Below are 18962 nucleotides of genomic sequence, written 5' to 3'. Positions count from 1 at the left end.
GTCGGGTGGTTGGGTGGTTGTGGAGGTCGGGTGGTTGTGGAGGTCGGGTGGTTGTGGAGGTAGGGTGGTTGAGGAGGTCGGGTGGTTGAGGAGGTCGGGTGGTTGTGGAGGCCGGGTGGTTGTGGAGGCCGGGTGGTTGTGGAGGTCGGGTGGTTGTGGAGGTCGGGGGTTGGGTGGTTGTGGAGGCCGGGTGGTTGTGGAGGTCGGGTGGTTGTGGAGGCCGGGTGGTTGTGGAGGTCGGGGGTTGGGTGGTTGTGGAGGTAGGGTGGTTGTGGAGGTCGGGGGTTGGGTGGTTGTGGGGGTAGGGTGGTTGTGGAGGTCGGGTGGTTGTGGAGGTCGGGGGTTGGGTGGTTGTGGAGGTCGGGTGGTTGTGGAGGTCGGGTGGTTGTGGAGGTAGGGTGGTTGTGGAGGTCGGGTGGTTGTGGAGGTCGGGGGTTGGGTGGTTGTGGAGGCCGGGTCATTTGATACAGCACTCCATCACTCTCTGTTAATTCATAATTTTGATATCTTCACTTTTTTTCTACAATGTAAAACATATTAAAAATGAAGAAAAACCCTTAAATGAGTTGGTACTGACTGGTACTGCATATAGCTGTGTTCTCCAGTTACATATAGCTGTGATCTCCAGTTACATATAGCTGTGTTCTCCAGTTACATATAGCTGTGATCTCCAGTTACATATAGCTGTGATCTCCAGTTACATATAGCTGTGATCTCCAGTTACATATAGCTGTGATCTCCAGTTATATATAGCTGTGATCTCCAGTTACATATAGCTGTGATCTCCAGTTACATATAGCTGTGATCTCCAGTTACATATAGCTGTGTTCTCCAGTTATATATAGCTGTGATCTCCAGTTACATATAGCTGTGATCTCCAGTTACATATAGCTGTGTTCTCCAGTTACATATAGCTGTGATCTCCAGTTACATATAGCTGTGATCTCCAGTTACATATAGCTGTGATCTCCAGTTACATATAGCTGTGATCTCCAGTTATATATAGCTGTGATCTCCAGTTACATATAGCTGTGATCTCCAGTTACATATAGCTGTGTTCTCCAGTTACATATAGCTGTGATCTCCAGTTACATATAGCTGTGATCTCCAGTTACATATAGCTGTGATCTCCAGTTACATATAGCTGTGATCTCCAGTTATATATAGCTGTGATCTCCAGTTACATATAGCTGTGATCTCCAGTTACATATAGCTGTGATCTCCAGTTACATATAGCTGTGATCTCCAGTTACATATAGCTGTGATCTCCAGTTACATATAGCTGTGATCTCCAGTTACATATAGCTGTGATCTCCAGTTACATATAGCTGTGATCTCCAGTTACATATAGCTGTGATCTCCAGTTACATATAGCTGTGATCTCCAGTTACATATAGCTGTGATCTCCAGTTACATATAGCTGTGATCTCCAGTTACATATAGCTGTGATCTCCAGTTACATATAGCTGTGATCTCCAGTTACATATAGCTGTGTTCTCCAGTTACATATAGCTGTGATCTCCAGTTACATATAGCTGTGATCTCCAGTTACATATAGCTGTGATCTCCAGTTACATATAGCTGTGATCTCCAGTTACATATAGCTGTGATCTCCAGTTACATATAGCTGTGTTCTCCAGTTACATATAGCTGTGTTCTCCAGTTACATATAGCTGTGATCTCCAGTTACATATAGCTGTGATCTCCAGTTACATATAGCTGTGATCTCCAGTTACATATAGCTGTGTTCTCCAGTTACATATAGCTGTGATCTCCAGTTACATATAGTTGTGTTCTCCAGTTACATATAGCTGTGATCTCCAGTTACATATAGCTGTGATCTCCAGTTACATATAGCTGTGATCTCCAGTTACATATAGCTGTGATCTCCAGTTATATATAGCTGTGATCTCCAGTTACATATAGCTGTGATCTCCAGTTACATATAGCTGTGATCTCCAGTTATATATAGCTGTGATCTCCAGTTACATATAGCTGTGTTCTCCAGTTACATATAGCTGTGATCTCCAGTTACATATAGCTGTGATCTCCAGTTATATATAGCTGTGATCTCCAGTTACATATAGCTGTGATCTCCAGTTACATATAGCTGTGTTCTCCAGTTACATATAGCTGTGATCTCCAGTTACATATAGCTGTGATCTCCAGTTACATATAGTTGTGTTCTCCAGTTACATATAGCTGTGATCTCCAGTTACATATAGCTGTGATCTCCAGTTACATATAGCTGTGATCTCCAGTTACATATAGCTGTGTTCTCCAGTTACATATAGCTGTGATCTCCAGTTACATATAGCTGTGATCTCCAGTTACATATAGCTGTGATCTCCAGTTACATATAGCTGTGATCTCCAGTTACATATAGCTGTGATCTCCAGTTACATATAGCTGTGATCTCCAGTTATATATAGCTGTGATCTCCAGTTACATATAGCTGTGTTCTCCAGTTACATATAGCTGTGATCTCCAGTTACATATAGCTGTGATCTCCAGTTACATATAGCTGTGATCTCCAGTTACATATAGCTGTGTTCTCCAGTTACATATAGCTGTGATCTCCAGTTACATATAGCTGTGATCTCCAGTTACATATAGCTGTGATCTCCAGTTATATATAGCTGTGATCTCCAGTTACATATAGCTGTGATCTCCAGTTACATATAGCTGTGATCTCCAGTTATATATAGCTGTGATCTCCAGTTACATATAGCTGTGATCTCCAGTTACATATAGCTGTGTTCTCCAGTTACATATAGCTGTGATCTCCAGTTATATATAGCTGTGATCTCCAGTTACATATAGCTGTGATCTCCAGTTACATATAGCTGTGATCTCCAGTTACATATAGCTGTGTTCTCCAGTTACATATAGCTGTGATCTCCAGTTACATATAGCTGTGTTCTCCAGTTACATATAGCTGTGATCTCCAGTTATATATAGCTGTGATCTCCAGTTATATATAGCTGTGATCTCCAGTTACATATAGCTGTGTTCTCCAGTTACATATAGCTGTGTTCTCCAGTTACATATAGCTGTGATCTCCAGTTACATATAGCTGTGTTCTCCAGTTATATATAGCTGTGATCTCCAGTTACATATAGCTGTGATCTCCAGTTACATATAGCTGTGTTCTCCAGTTACATATAGCTGTGATCTCCAGTTACATATAGCTGTGTTCTCCAGTTACATATAGCTGTGATCTCCAGTTATATATAGCTGTGATCTCCAGTTATATATAGCTGTGTTCTCCAGTTACAGTGGGGAGAACAAGTATTTGATACACTGCCGATTTTGCAGGTTTTCCTACTTACAAAGCATGTAGAGGTCTGTAATTATTATCATAGGTACACTTCAACTATGAGAGACGGAATCTAAAACAAAAATCCAGAAAATCACATTGTATGATTTTTAAGTAATTAATTTGCATTTTATATCTACACTGTAAGTACACTGAACTAATGTTACTGCTCTACCTTGTTCTTCAGATGCCAAACATCATCCGGAAAGAAAAGATCACATCACATCTTAACAAAAAGAGCTAAATTGTAAGTACCTTCTTAATGGTTGTAGAACATTCAGTGTTTAGTTTAGGCAATGGAAAATATGTTGTTAAAATAGGGGGGAGGGGTTCTATGCTGACGTGGACTTGTTTTTTAGATGGTCATACTAAGGATCATTTTGCTATTTGATTTAGAATTTTAGGACCCATAAGTATAAAATAATATATATACAAATTATTTTAAAAGAATATTGAATTTGGCCTTTACTACAATAGCCCAGAGAAAAGCATAGAATAACACAGTTAAAACATAAATCATAATGAACAAGGTTCTAAATTTAGGATATATCTAAAAACTCAGCTATATATATATATATATACAGTGGGGAGAACAAGTATTTGATACACTGCCGATTTTGCAGGTTTTCCTACTTACAAAGCATGTAGAGGTCTGTCATTTTTATCATAGGTACACTTCAACTGTGAGAGACGGAATCTAAAACAAAAATCCAGAAAATCACATTGTATGATTTTTAAATAATTAATTTGCATTTTATTGCATGACATAAGTATTTGATCACCTACCAACCAGTAAGAATTCCGGCTCTCACAGACCTGTTCGTTTTTCTTTAAGAAGCCCTCCTGTTCTCCACTCATTACCTGTATTAACTGCACCTGTTTGAACTCGTTACCTGTATAAAAGACACCTGTCCACACACTCAATCAAACAGATTCCAACCTCTCCACAATGGCCAAGACCAGAGAGCTGTGTAAGGACATCAGGGATAAAATTGTAGACCTGCACAAGGCTGGGATGGGCTACAGGACAATAGGCAAGCAGCTTGGTGAGAAGGAAACAACTGTTGGCGCAATTATTAGAAAATGGAAGAAGTTCAAGATGACGGTCAATCACCCTCGGTCTGGGGCTCCATGCAAGATTTCACCTCGTGGGGCATCAATGATCATGAGGAAGGTGAGGGATCAGCCCAGAACTACACGGCAGGACCTGATCAATGACCTGAAGAGAGCTGGGACCACAGTCTCAAAGAAAACCATTAGTAACACACTACGCCGTCATGGATTAAAATCCTGCAGCGCACGCAAGGTCCCCCTGCTTAAGCCAGTGCATGTCCAGGCCTGTCTGAAGTTTGCCAATGACCATCTGGATGATCCAGAGGAGGAATGGGAGAAGGTCATGTGGTCTGATGAGACAAAAATAGAGCTTTTTGGTCTAACTCCACTCGCCGTGTTTGGAGGAAGAAGAAGTATGAGTACAACCCCAAGAACACCATCCCAACCGTGAAGCATGGAGGTGGAAACATCATTCTTTGGGGATGCTTTTCTGCAAAGGGGACAGGACGACTGCACCGTATTGAGGGGAGGATGGATGGGGCCATGTATCGCGAGATCTTGGCCAACAACCTCCTTCCCTCAGTAAGAGCATTGAAGATGGGTCGTGGCTGGGTCTTCCAGCATGACAACGACACGAAACACACAGCCATGGCAACTAAGGAGTGGCTCCGTAAGAAGCATCTCAAGGTCCTGGAGTGGCCTAGCCAGTCTCCAGACCTGAACCCAATAGAAAATCTTTGGAGGGAGCTGAAAGTCCGTATTGCCCAGCGACAGCCCCGAAACCTGAAGGATCTGGAGAAGATCTGTAGGGAGGAGTGGGCCAAAATCCCTGCTGCAGTGTGTGCAAACCTAGTCAAGAACTACAGGAAACGTATGATCTCTGTAATTGCAAACAAAGGTTTCTGTACCAAATATTAAGTTCTGCTTTTCTGATGTATCAAATACTTATGTCATGCAATAAAATGCAAATTAATTACTTAAAAATCATACAATGTGATTTTCTGGATTTTTGTTTTAGATTCCGTCTCTCATAGTTGAAGTGTACCTATGATAAAAATTACAGACCTCTACATGCTTTGTAAGTAGGAAAACCTGCAAAATCGGCAGTGTATCAAATACTTGTTCTCCCCACTGTATATACAGTTAAAGTCGGACGTTTACATACACTTAGGTTGTAGTCATTAAAAACTCATTTTTCAACCACTCCACAAATTTCTTGTTAACAAACTATAGTTTTGGCAAGTCAGTTAGGCCATCTACTTTGTGCATGACACAAGTAATTTTTCCAACAATTGTTTACAGACAGATTATCACAATTCCAGGGGGTTAGAAGTTTAAATACACTAAGTTGACTGAGCCTTTAAACAGCTTGGAAAATTCCAGAAAATGATGTCATGGCTTTAGAAGCTTCTGATAGGCTAATTTAAATCATTTGAGTCAATTAGAGGTGTACCTGTGGATGTATTTCAAGACCTACCTTCAAACAGTGCCTCTTTGCTTGACATCATGGGAAAATCAAAAGAAATCAGCCAAGACCTCAGAAAAAATTGTAGACCTCCACAAGTCTGGTTCATCCTTGGACACAATTTCCAAACGCCTGAAGGTACCACGTTCATCTGTACAAACAATAGTATGCAAGTATAAACACCATGGGACCACAAAGCCATCATACCGCTCAGGAAGGAGACCCCGTTTTCTCCTAGAGATGAATGTACTTTTGTGCAAAAAGTGCAAATCAATCCAAGAACAACAGCAAAGGACCTTGTGAAGATGCTGGAGGCAACAGGTACTAAAGTATCTATATCCACAGTAAAACGAGTCCTATATCGACATAACCTGAAAGGCCGCTCAGCAAAGAAGAAGCCACTGCTCCAAAACTGCCATAAAAAAGCCAGACTACGGTTTGCAACTGCACATGCGGACAAAGATCGTATTTTATGAGAAATGTCCTCTGGTCTGATGAAAGAAAAATAGAACTGTTTGGCCATAATGACCATCGTTATGTTTGGAGGAGAAAGCGGTAGGCTTGCAAGCCGAAGAACACCATCCCAACCGTGAATCATGGGGGTTGCAGCATCATGTTGTGGGGGTGCTTTGCTGGAGGAGGGACTGGTGCACTTCACAAAATAGATGGCATCATGAGGAAGGACTATTATGTGGATATATTGAAGCAACATCTCAAGACATCAGTCAGGAAGTTAAAGCTTGGTCGCAAATGGGTTTTCCAAATGGACATTGACCCCAAGCAAACTCCCAAAGTTGTTGCAAAATGGCTTAAGGACAACAAATTCAAGGTATTGGAGTGGCCATTACAAAACCCTGACCTCAATCCTATGGAAAATTTGTGGGCAGAACTGAAAAAGCGTGTGCCTGCATCTTTGTAGTGACTGGGTGTATTGATACACTATCTAAGTGTAAATAATAACTTCACCATGCTCAAAAGGGATATTCAATGCTTTTCGTATTTTTACCCATCTACCAATAGGTGCCCTTCTTTGTGAGGCATTGGATAGGTCCCTGGTCTTTGTGGTTGAATCTGTGTTTGAAATTCACTGCTCGATTGAGGGACCTGACAGATAATTGTATGTGTGGGGTACAGAGATGTGGTAGTCATTCAGGAAATCATATTAAACACTATTATTGCACACAGAGTGAGTCCAACATATTATTTTACTTGCTTTCTAGGATAGGTGGGACGGTAGCGTCCCACTTGGCCAAAATCCAGAAAAAATGTAGCGCGCCAAATTCAGATATTTTACTATAAAAATCAATCTTTCATGAAATCACACATGAAAGACACCAAATTAAAGCTACACATGTTGTGAATCCAGCCAACATGTCTGAGTTTAAAAAGGATTTACGGGGAACGCACACCAAACAATTATATTAGCTCAGTACATAGCCACAGAAAAACATAGCCATTTTCCCAGCAATAGATAGTAGTAACAAAAACCAGAAATAGAGATAAAATTAATCACTAACCTTTGAACATCTTCATCAGATGACACTCATATGACATCATGTTACACGATACATTTATGTTTTGTTCGATAATGTGTATATTTATATCCACAAATCTCGGTTTACATTGGCGCCATGTTCAGAAATGCCTCCAAAATATCCGGAGTAATTACAGAGAGCCACGTCAAATAACAGAAATACTCATCATAAACTTTGATGAAAGATACATGTTTTACATATAATTAAAGAAACACTTGTTCCTAATGCAACCGCTGTGTCAGATTTAAAAAAAACTTTACGTAAAAAGCACGCCATGCAATAATCTGAGACGGCGCTCAGATAGTAACAACATTTCTCCGCCATGTTGGAGTCAACAGAAATACGAAATTACATCATAAATATTCCCTTACCTTTGATTATCTTCATCAGAATGCAGTGCCAGGAATCCTAGTTCCACAATAAATCGTTGTTTTGTTCGATAATGTCCATTACTTATGTCCAATTAACTAATTTTACTAGCATGTGTAGTGCACGTGTCCAAACGCTCGCGCAGATGCAGGCAGACGTCGGACGAAAACTTCAAAAAGTTATATTCCAGGTCGAATAAACTGGTCAAAGTAAGTAGAAAATCAATCTTCAGGATGTTGTTATCATTTATATCCAATAAGGTTCCAACCGGAGAATTATTTTCAGTCTCTATAAGTAATGGAACGCAAGACGATATAATGAGGAAAGCGCGCGACCAAGAACTGGCACTCTACCAGACCACTGACTCATTCCCCTCCCATCCGGTCCCACAACACAGCATAAGCTTCATTCCACGTTCTACTGACTGTTGACATCTAGAGGAAGGCGTATGAAGTGCAAACAGATCCATATATTACAGGGAATTGAATAGGCGATGACTTTAACAACGACCACTCTCAGATTTTTCACTTCCTGTTTGGAGTTTTTCTAAGGTTTTTGCCTGCCATATGAGTTCTGTTATACTCACATACATCATTCAAACAGTTTTAGAAACTTCAGAGTGTTTTCTATCCAATAGTAACAATAATATGCATATATTAGCATGTGGGACAGAGTAGGAGGCAGTTCCCTATGGGCACGAAATTCATCCAAAGGTGAAAATGCTGCCCCCTATACCAAAGAAGTTAAGGAAATTTTTACTCCTGAACTTATTTAGGCTTGCCTTAACAAAGGGGTTGAATACTTATTGACTCGACATTTCAGCTTTTAATGTTTAATTAATTTGTAAACATTTTGAAAAACATAACTCAAAGTTTGCAATCTGTAGGCCAGGGACAAAAAATATATATTTTAAATTAAATTGCATTTTAAATTCATGCTGTAACACAACAACATGTGGAAGAGGTCAAAGGGTGTGAATAGTTTCTGAATGCGCTGTACACAGTGAGGTCTGAAAGATTAACACCCTTGATAAAGATGAGCACAAATTACTGTATATCTACCGTAGAGGCTGCTTCCCTGTATACATAGACTTGGAATCACTGGCCACTTTAATAACGGAACACTAGTCCCTTTAATAATGGTTAAATAATGTTTACATAATCTTTACTCATCTCATATGTATATACTGTATTATATTCTACTGTATTTTAGTCAATGCCACTTTGACATTGCTCGATCTAATATTTACACATTTCTAAATTACATTTTTTTACTTTTAGATTTGTGTGTATTGTTGTGAATTGTGAGAAACTACTGAACTGTTGGAGCTAGGAACACAAGCATTTCTCTACACCCGCAATAACATCTGCTAAATATGTGTATGTGACCAATAAAATTTGATTTGAATTCAAATTCTAAACTATACTTTATGCTCAAAAACTTTTATGGTATTTATTATACTTTTATTATATTATATTTTATTATATATTAATACAATTGCACAGAAAAATATATATTTTTTAACAAGTTATATTTTTCTCCCCCAAAAAGGTACGGGTCAAAATTATTGACACCCCTGTTTTCAATACCTTTCAATACCTCACCTGACCATGTCAATAATTTTCGACCCCACTGTAGGTTATATAATATAGTAAACATGATACACGTGGTATAAAATGATAGTAATGATGTCATAACTTTGACTCACCAGGGAACTTGGAAGTCCTGAACCATCTGGACAAGAACCTGAGGTCCTATGAACCTTAGGAGTGAAATGGAGAGGAGTGAAACCAACTAAAACAGACAACTATGAAAAAGGACAAAAAAAGGACGTGAAGATGTTTGACAATACAACATGTGACCTCGTCCCCCAACCAATCCTTGACAGTCTCTGACATGGAGCATGGAGGAAACAAATAAAGACTTTGTCTACTACTCTGACACCAGGTCCAAACCTAGAACAATATTAAATACTACTGCAGTGAAATACTACAGCAGACAGCCTGTCCACCTGTATATATTCCACCTGCCGTCCCAGGATACACACAGAACCAATCAGCTATGAAGGACTCCGATCTGTATTGGTGTTCCAATACAATGATTGAACTCTTTTCATCACAATGTATCTATATGTGTTTGTTTATCTGATCTGATTAAATGACTGACTACATTACTGATTACATTACTATGATCCTGATCATGACATGTCACATGTTGAAGAAGGAAGTCAACAGACAACAGTAGAAACAGCCCCCCCTAGTTAAGAACATATCATGGATAAATTGTCATGAATACAAAATCAATAATGTTATTATTACAAACTGTTAATGTATTTAAATATGTCATTGTTGTTTCTATACTATTTATGTGGATAAATAAAAAGTCTATACAAGAATTAAACAAAGTACTGTGGATTCCTAATTACTACTTTGGTGTTAATTTGGTGAGAAGACACTGTTTTATAAGAAGGGTTAGGTTAGGGTAAGGGTTAGAAGTAGGGTAGGTTAGGGTTGGGGTTAGGTTAGGGTTAGGGTTAGGTTAGGGTTGGGTTGGGTTAGGTTTAGGGTTAGAATTAGGGTTAGGTTAGGGTTGGGGTTAGGTTAGGGTTAGGTTAGGGTTGGGTTGGGTTAGGTTAGGGTTAGGGTTGGGTTAGGGTTAGGTTAGGGTTAGGGTTAGGGTTAGGTTAGGTTAGGGTTAGGGTTAGGGTTCGGTTAGGTTTAGGGTTAGGGTTAGGGTTCGGTTAGGGTTAGGGTTCGGTTAGGGTTAGGGGTAGGTTAGGTTAGGGTTAGGGTTAGGTTAAGGTTAGGTTAGGGTTAGGTTAAGGTTAAGGTTAGGGTTAGGTTAGGGTTGGGTTAGGGTTAGGATTAGTCTTGGGTTAGGTTGGGTTAGGTTTAGGTTAGGGCTGGAAAAGGGTTAGGTTAGGGTTAGGTCATTGTTGGGGGGAGGGTTAGGTTAGGGTTGGGTTAGGGTTATGATTGGTTTAGGGTTAGGGTTAGGTTAGGGTTGGGTTAGATCGTAGATAGTGTAAAAGTACAGGGTTAGATGGTAGATAGTAGATAGGTACAGGGTTAGATAGTAGATAGTGTATAGGTACAGGGTTAGATAGTGTATAGGTACAGGGTTAGATAGTAGATAGTGTATAGGTACAGGGTTAGATAGTAGATAGTGTATAGGTACAGGGTTAGATAGTGTATTAGATAGCCTCCTCCTGTGTATGACCTTCTGCCTGCCCCTGGACCCAGCTACCTGCCTCCTCCTGTGGTCCTTTATAAATAAACACCTGCTGCGCCCTGCTCTTGAAACCAGCTCTCTCACATTAAAATACAAAACACAGTCATGGGAAGCATAAATAAAAAATCACAAATCAAAACAGTTACATTTCTCCACAAATAAATTCCCAATCAATAATTTAAATTGGCCGAACGGCACCAGAACATAGAGAGGAAATGTATTTTGTGTTTTGTTCCAGCAATTTGGTGCTTTAAAACTAACGAACTAAACGAACCTAGGAACCTCAAGAGTTAACCAATCCTGTGAACGGGTTAGGAACCTCTAGTTAACCAATCCTGTGAACAGGTTGGGAACCTCTAGTTAACCAATCCTGTGAACAGGTTAGGAACCTCAAGAGTTAACCAATCCTGTGAACTGGTTGGGAACCTCTAGTTAACCAATCCTGTGAACAGGTTGGGAACCTCTAGTTAACCAATCCTGTGAACAGGTTAGGAACCTCTAGTTAACCAATCCTGTGAACAGGTTGGGAACCTCTAGTTAACCAATCCTGTGAACGGGTTAGGAACCTCTAGTTAACCAATCCTGTGAACAGGTTAGGAACCTCTGGTTAACCAATCCTGTGAACGGGTTAGGAACCTCTAGTTAACCAATCTTGTGAACGGGTTAGGAACCTCTAGTTAACCAATCCTGTGAACGGGTTGGGAACCTCTAGTTAACCAATCCTGTGAACGGGTTAGGAACCTCTAGTTAACCAATCCTGTGAACAGGTTAGGAACCTCTAGTTAACCAATCCTGTGAACGGGTTAGGAACCTCTAGTTAACCAATCCTGTGAACAGGTTAGGAACCTCTAGTTAACCAATCCTGTGAACAGGTTAGGAACCTCTAGTTAACCAATCCTGTGAACAGGTTAGGAACCTCTAGTTAACCAATCCTGTGAACGGGTTAGGAACCTCTAGTTAACCAATCCTGTGAACAGGTTAGGAACCTCTAGTTAACCAATCCTGTGAACGGGTTAGGAACCTCAAGAGTTAACCAATCCTGTGAACTGGTTGGGAACCTCTAGTTAACCAATCCTGTGAACAGGTTGGGAACCTCTAGTTAACCAATCCTGTGAACAGGTTAGGAACCTCTAGTTAACCAATCCTGTAAACGGGTTGGGAACCTCTAGTTAACCAATCCTGTGAACAGGTTAGGAACCTCTGGTTAACCAATCCTGTAAACGGGTTGGGAACCTCTAGTTAACCAATCCTGTGAACAGGTTAAGAACCTCTAGTTAACCAATCCTGTGAACGGGTTAGGAACCTCTAGTTAACCAATCCTGTGAACAGGTTAGGAACCTCTAGTTAACCAATCCTGTGAACGGGTTAGGAACCTCTAGTTAACCAATCCTGTGAACAGGTTAGGAACCTCTGGTTAACCAATCCTGTGAACGGGTTAGGAACCTCTAGTTAACCAATCCTGTGAACAGGTTAGGAACCTCTAGTTAACCAATCCTGTAAACGGGTTGGGAACCTCTAGTTAACCAATCCTGTGAACAGGTTAGGAACCTCTAGTTAACCAATCCTGTGAACGGGTTAGGAACCTCTAGTTAACCAATCCTGTGAACAGGTTAGGAACCTCTGGTTAACCAATCCTGTGAACGGGTTAGGAACCTCTAGTTAACCAATCCTGTGAACAGGTTAGGAACCTCTAGTTAACCAATCCTGTGAACGGGTTAGGAACCTCTAGTTAACCAATCCTGTGAACGGGTTAGGAACCTCTAGTTAACCAATCCTGTGAACAGGTTAGGAACCTCTAGTTAACCAATCCTGTGAACGGGTTAGGAACCTCTAGTTAACCAATCCTGTGAACAGGTTAGGAACCTCTAGTTAACCAATCCTGTGAACGGGTTAGGAACCTCTAGTTAACCAATCCTGTGAACAGGTTAGGAACCTCAAGTTAACCAATCCTGTGAACGGGTTAGGAACCTCTAGTTAACCAATCCTGTGAACAGGTTAGGAACCTCTAGTTAACCAATCCTGTGAACAGGTTAGGAACCTCTAGTTAACCAATCCTGTGAACGGGTTAGGAACCTCAAGAGTTAACCAATCCTGTGAACAGGTTAGGAACCTCAATAGTTAACCAATCCTGTGAACAGGTTAGGAACCTCTAGTTAACCAATCCTGTGAACAGGTTAGGAACCTCTAGTTAACCAATCCTGTGAACGGGTTAGGAACCTCTAGTTAACCAATCCTGTGAACGGGTTAGGAACCTCTAGTTAACCAATCCTGTGAACTGGTTAGGAACCTCTAGTTAACCAATCTTGTGAACGGGTTAGGAACCTCTAGTTAACCAATCCTGTGAACGGGTTAGGAACCTCAAGAGTTAATCAATCCTGTGAACGGGTTAGGAACCTCTAGTTAACCAATCCTGTGAACGGGTTAGGAACCTCAAGAGTTAACCAATCCTGTGAACAGGTTAGGAACCTCAATAGTTAACCAATCCTGTGAACAGGTTGGGAACCTCTAGTTAACCAATCCTGTGAACAGGTTGGGAACCTCTAGTTAACCAATCCTGTGAACAGGTTGGGAACCTCTAGTTAACCAATCCTGTGAACAGGTTAGGAACCTCAATAGTTAACCAATCCTGTGAACTGGTTAGGAACCTCTAGTTAACAAATCCTGTGAACAGGTTAGGAACCTCTAGTTAACCAATCCTGTGAACAGGCTAGGAACCTCAAGAGTTAACCAATCCTGTGAACTGGTTAGGAACCTCAAGAGTTAACCAATCCTGTGAACAGGTTAGGAACCTCTAGTTAACCAATCCTGTGAACAGGTTAGGAACCTCTAGTTAACCAATCCTGTGAACAGGTTAGGAACCTCTAGTTAACCAATCCTGTGAACGGGTTAGGAACCTCTAGTTAACCAATCTTGTGAACGGGTTGGGAACCTCTAGTTAACCAATCCTGTGAACGGGTTGGGAACCTCTAGTTAACCAATCCTGTGAACAGGTTAGGAACCTCTAGTTAACCAATCCTGTGAACGGGTTAGGAACCTCTAGTTAACCAATCCTGTGAACGAGTTAGGAACCTCTAGTTAACCAATCCTGTGAACAGGTTAGGAACCTCTAGTTAACCAATCCTGTGAACGGGTTAGGAACCTCTAGTTAACCAATCCTGTGAACAGGTTAGGAACCTCTAGTTAACCAATCCTGTGAACAGGTTAGGAACCTCTAGTTAACCAATCCTGTGAACGGGTTAGGAACCTCTAGTTAACCAATCCTGTGAACAGGTTGGGAATCTCTAGTTAACCAATCTTGTGAACGGGTTAGGAACCTCTAGTTAACCAATCCTGTGAACGGGTTAGGAACCTCTAGTTAACCAATCCTGTGAACGGGTTGGGAATCTCTAGTTAACCAATCCTGTGAACAGGTTAGGAACCTCTAGTTAACCAATCTTGTGAACGGGTTAGGAACCTCTAGTTAACCAATCCTGTGAACGGGTTAGGAACCTCTAGTTAACCAATCCTGTGAACGGGTTGGGAACCTCTAGTTAACCAATCCTGTGAACAGGTTAGGAACCTCTAGTTAACCAATCCTGTGAACGGGTTGGGAACCTCTAGTTAACCAATCCTGTGAACAGGTTAGGAACCTCAAGAGTTAACCAATCCTGTGAACGGGTTAGGAACCTCTAGTTAACCAATCCTGTGAACAGGTTAGGAACCTCTAGTTAACCAATTCTGTGAACGGGTTGGGAACCTCTAGTTAACCAATCCTGTGAACGGGTTAGGAACCTCTAGTTAACCAATACTGTGAATGGGTTAGGAACCTCTAGTTAACCAATCCTGTGAACGGGTTGGGAACCTCTAGTTAACCAATCCTGTGAACTGGTTAGGAACCTCTAGTTAACCAATACTGTGAATGGGTTAGGAACCTCTAGTTAACCAATCCTGTGAACGGGTTGGGAACCTCTAGTTAACCAATCCTGTGAACGGGTTAGGAACCTCTAGTTAACCAATACTGTGAATGGGTTAGGAACCTCTAGTTAACCAATCCTGTGAACGGGTTAGGAACCTCTAGTTAACCAATCCTGTGAACGGGTTAGGAACCTCTAGTTAACCAATCCTGTGAACAGGTTAGGAACCTCTAGTTAACCAATCCTGTGAACAGGTTAGGAACCTCTAGTTAACCAATCCTGTGAACGGGTTAGGAACCTCTAGTTAACCAATCCTGTGAACAGGTTAGGAACCTCTAGTTAACCAATCCTGTGAACAGGTTAGGAACCTCTAGTTAACAAATCCTGTGAACTGGTTAGGAACCTCTAGTTAACCAATCCTGTGAACGGGTTAGGAACCTCTAGTTAACCAATCCTGTGAACAGGTTAGGAACCTCTAGTTAACCAATCCTGTGAACGGGTTAGGAACCTCTAGTTAACCAATCCTGTGAACAGGTTAGGAACCTCTAGTTAACCAATCCTGTGAACGGGTTAGGAACCTCTAGTTAACCAATCCTGTGAACAGGTTAGGAACCTCTAGTTAACCAATCCTGTGAACGGGTTGGGAACCTCTAGTTAACCAATCCTGTGAACGGGTTAGGAACCTCTAGTTAACCAATCCTGTGAACAGGTTAGGAACCTCAAGAGTTAACCAATCCTGTGAACAGGTTAGGAACCTCTAGTTAACCAATCCTGTGAACGGGTTGGGAACCTCTAGTTAACCAATCCTGTGAACAGGTTAGGAACCTCTAGTTAACCAATCCTGTGAACGGGTTAGGAACCTCTAGTTAACCAATCCTGTGAACGGGTTGGGAACCTCTAGTTAACCAATCCTGTGAACAGGTTAGGAACCTCTAGTTAACCAATCCTGTGAACAGGTTAGGAACCTCTAGTTAACCAATCCTGTGAACGGGTTAGGAACCTCGAGTTAACCAATCCTGTGAACGGGTTAGGAACCTCTAGTTAACCAATCCTGTGAACGGGTTAGGAACCTCTAGTTAACCAATCCTGTGAACGGGTTAGGAACCTCTAGTTAACCAATCCTGTGAACAGGTTAGGAACCTCTAGTTAACCAATCCTGTGAACGGGTTAGGAATCTCAAGAGTTAACCAATCTTGTGAACAGGTTAGGAACCTCTAGTTAACCAATCCTGTGAACGGGTTAGGAACCTCTAGTTAACCAATCCTGTGAACGGGTTAGGAACCTCTAGTTAACCAATCCTGTGAACAGGTTAGGAACCTCTAGTTAACCAATCCTGTGAACAGGTTAGGAACCTCTAGTTAACCAATCCTGTGAACAGGTTAGGAACCTCTAGTTAACCAATCCTGTGAACTGGTTAGGAACCTCTAGTTAACCAATCCTGTGAACGGGTTAGGAACCTCTAGTTAACCAATCCTGTGAACGGGTTAGGAACCTCTAGTTAACCAATCCTGTGAACGGGCTAGGAACCTCTAGTTAACCAATCCTGTGAACGGGTTAGGAACCTCTAGTTAACCAATCCTGTGAACGGGTTAGGAACCTCTAGTTAACCAATCCTGTGAACGGGTTAGGCAACTAAAGTTGTTAATACTTCAACAGCAAAGTTAGATTAGACCGAAATTTATGAAGTATGGCATTGTAAACAAAACGGAGCTATGTAGGGATCTATGGGTCTATAGTGAAGTCCAGCCAACCTTTTGATACAGGATGCAGTGATGAGTATCAAAACTGTTCCCTGTAACAAAACAAAGGGCATTATGGGAGATGGCATCTAAAGGTTTAAGAGTCGTAGCAGCTGCACTTTGATAAATAATATCACCATAATCAACAACAGATAGAAAGGTTGACTGAATAATCTGCCTCCTACTGCTCAGAGAAAGACACCATCTGTTTCTGTAGAAAAAGACAACTTTAAATCTTAACTTCTTAACCAGCTCATCTGTATGTTTTTATAAACATCAAATCCATATCAATCCAAATGCCTCAGTGTTTATAGGACATTTAAAGTGTTCATGTCACATGCACAAATACAGTGAAATGGCTTTCTTCTAAACCCAACAATGCAGTAATCAATAACAAGGGTGGCTAGACAACAGGATGAACAGAGTAGCAGCAGCTTGTATGTGAGTGGGTGTGTGTGTGTGTGTGACAGTGTGACAGTGTGACAGTATGTGTGTGTGTTGGTGTGACAGTGTGTGTGTGTGTGTGTGTGTGTGTGTGTGTGAGTGTGACAGTGTGTGTGTGACAGTGTGTGTGTTGGTGTGTGAGTGTGACAATGTGTGTGTGTGTGACAGTGTGTGTGTGACAGTGTGTGTGTTGGTGTGTGAGTGTGACAGTGTGTGTGTGTGTGTGTGTGTGTGAGAGACAGTGTGTGTGTGACAGGGTGTGTGTTGGTGTGTGAGTGTGACAGTGTGTGTGTGTGTGAGACAGTGTGTGTGTGACAGGGTGTGTGTTGGTGTGTGAGTGTGTTTTGCGTGTTGTGCGTGTCGTGCGTGTCGTGCGTGTCGTGCGTGTCGTGCGTGTCGTGCGTGTCGTGCGTGTCGTGCGTGTCGTGCGTGTCGTGCGTGTCGTGCGTGTCGTGCGTGTCGTGCGTGCATCAAAATGTCAGTTGCAGGGTGTTTCCTGTGTTTCTTTTTACATGTTGGGTAATAATGGGTAATAACCACTATTTACTTAGTAAATTTGATACGTTTGCTGTGTTCTATTGTACCGTATTACTGTTCTTTAACGTTGGAGTTGCCAGGACTGCGGAGCATATTGTTTATAGTATGTAGCATTGTGCCGTTGCCATGGGTATCATGGTGTATTAGTAAACATAGTTTTCATATGCACATTCCACTGCAGGGCTTTCCTTTGTGGCCTTTGCTAACGTGGTTGTAGGGCCAGGTTCTAGAACGCTCCCAGACGGGTCTAGAACGCTCCCAGACAGGTCTAGAACGCTCTCAGACGGTTCTAGAACGCTCCCAGACAGGTCTAGAACGCTCCCAGACGGTTCTAGAACGCTCCCAGACGGTTCTAGAAAGCTCCCAGACGGGTCTAGAACGCTCCCAGACGGGTCTAGAACGCTCCCAGACGGGTCTAGAACGCTCCCAGACGGGTCTAGAACGCTCCCAGACGGTTCTAGAACGCTCCCAGACGGTTCTAGAACGCTCCCAGACGGTTCTAGAACGCTCCCAGACGGTTCTAGAATGCTCCCAGACGGGTCTTGGAACCTGTAGTGCTGGGGCCGATCAGATCTCAGCATGGCAGATTATCACACCAGGTCTGAGAGAAAGGGTGCCATAACTCTTTATCTTGTCAGTCTCAGTAATTGGTTTATCTCACTCCTACAAGAGGTTCATCTTTATGTTAATGTTTAACCCTCCTGCTGTGTTCCGGTCGAATTGGACCGATTTACAAGTTTTCACTCTGAAAAACGTAGTTCATTTAATCTGATTGTCATAAGGTTCCATGACTTTGTCCACACAGGGCATCTGAACACACAGAATACATTTTGATGATTTCATTAAATTTTGGGTGTTTTATTTATCTTTTGTACACCTGTGGTGTTCTCGGTCAAAAATGACCGGTCATTAGACATGAATGGGTGAGACTACAATTAGTGTATAAAATTTAGTTGAGGCACATGCCCATTCATCAGATGTACACACTTCCTCTGCCAGACCCCCACATGATTGTGTTTGAGCACACACACACACACACACACACACACACACACACACACACACACACACACACACACACACACACACACACACACACACACACACACACACACACACACACACACACACACACCTCACTCCCCTTCTTGGCTTCCATGGCAACCCCAACAGGAAACTTTCCCCTATAGAATCTTTCCCCCACGGGAACCACACCTGTTGGCATTCTCACAAACAATCGCAACATTGTCTCAGTAATATATATAACTTTTCTCACAGCTCTGGTATATAAAGCTTATTCGAGGCCTTGCTCACAATTCATTCTGTAGCAGCACAATGACCAAACGATATATTGTATGTGAGGCTCTTGATCATATC

The 18962-nt window shown here is 41.8% G+C and overlaps 1 protein-coding gene across 1 annotated transcript in view; it reads left to right on the top strand.

Annotated features, from left to right (window-relative positions):
- LOC139544458 (SKI family transcriptional corepressor 2-like) overlaps positions 1 to 10148 on the top strand; it is a 32743-nt gene extending 22595 nt beyond the window's left edge. The window contains exons 7-8 of the mRNA XM_071351571.1: positions 3507 to 3566; positions 9453 to 10148. Coding sequence (XP_071207672.1) covers positions 3507 to 3563 — 57 coding nt within the window. The 3' untranslated portion in view covers positions 3564 to 3566; positions 9453 to 10148. The remainder of the gene's footprint in view (positions 1 to 3506; positions 3567 to 9452) is intronic.
- Positions 10149 to 18962: the final 8814 nt, after the last annotated feature.

The sequence above is a fragment of the Salvelinus alpinus genome, chromosome 18 (assembly GCF_045679555.1).
Source record: "Salvelinus alpinus chromosome 18, SLU_Salpinus.1, whole genome shotgun sequence".
NCBI lineage: Eukaryota > Metazoa > Chordata > Actinopteri > Salmoniformes > Salmonidae > Salvelinus > Salvelinus alpinus.
This window is presented reverse-complemented; position numbering and strand designations above follow the sequence as displayed.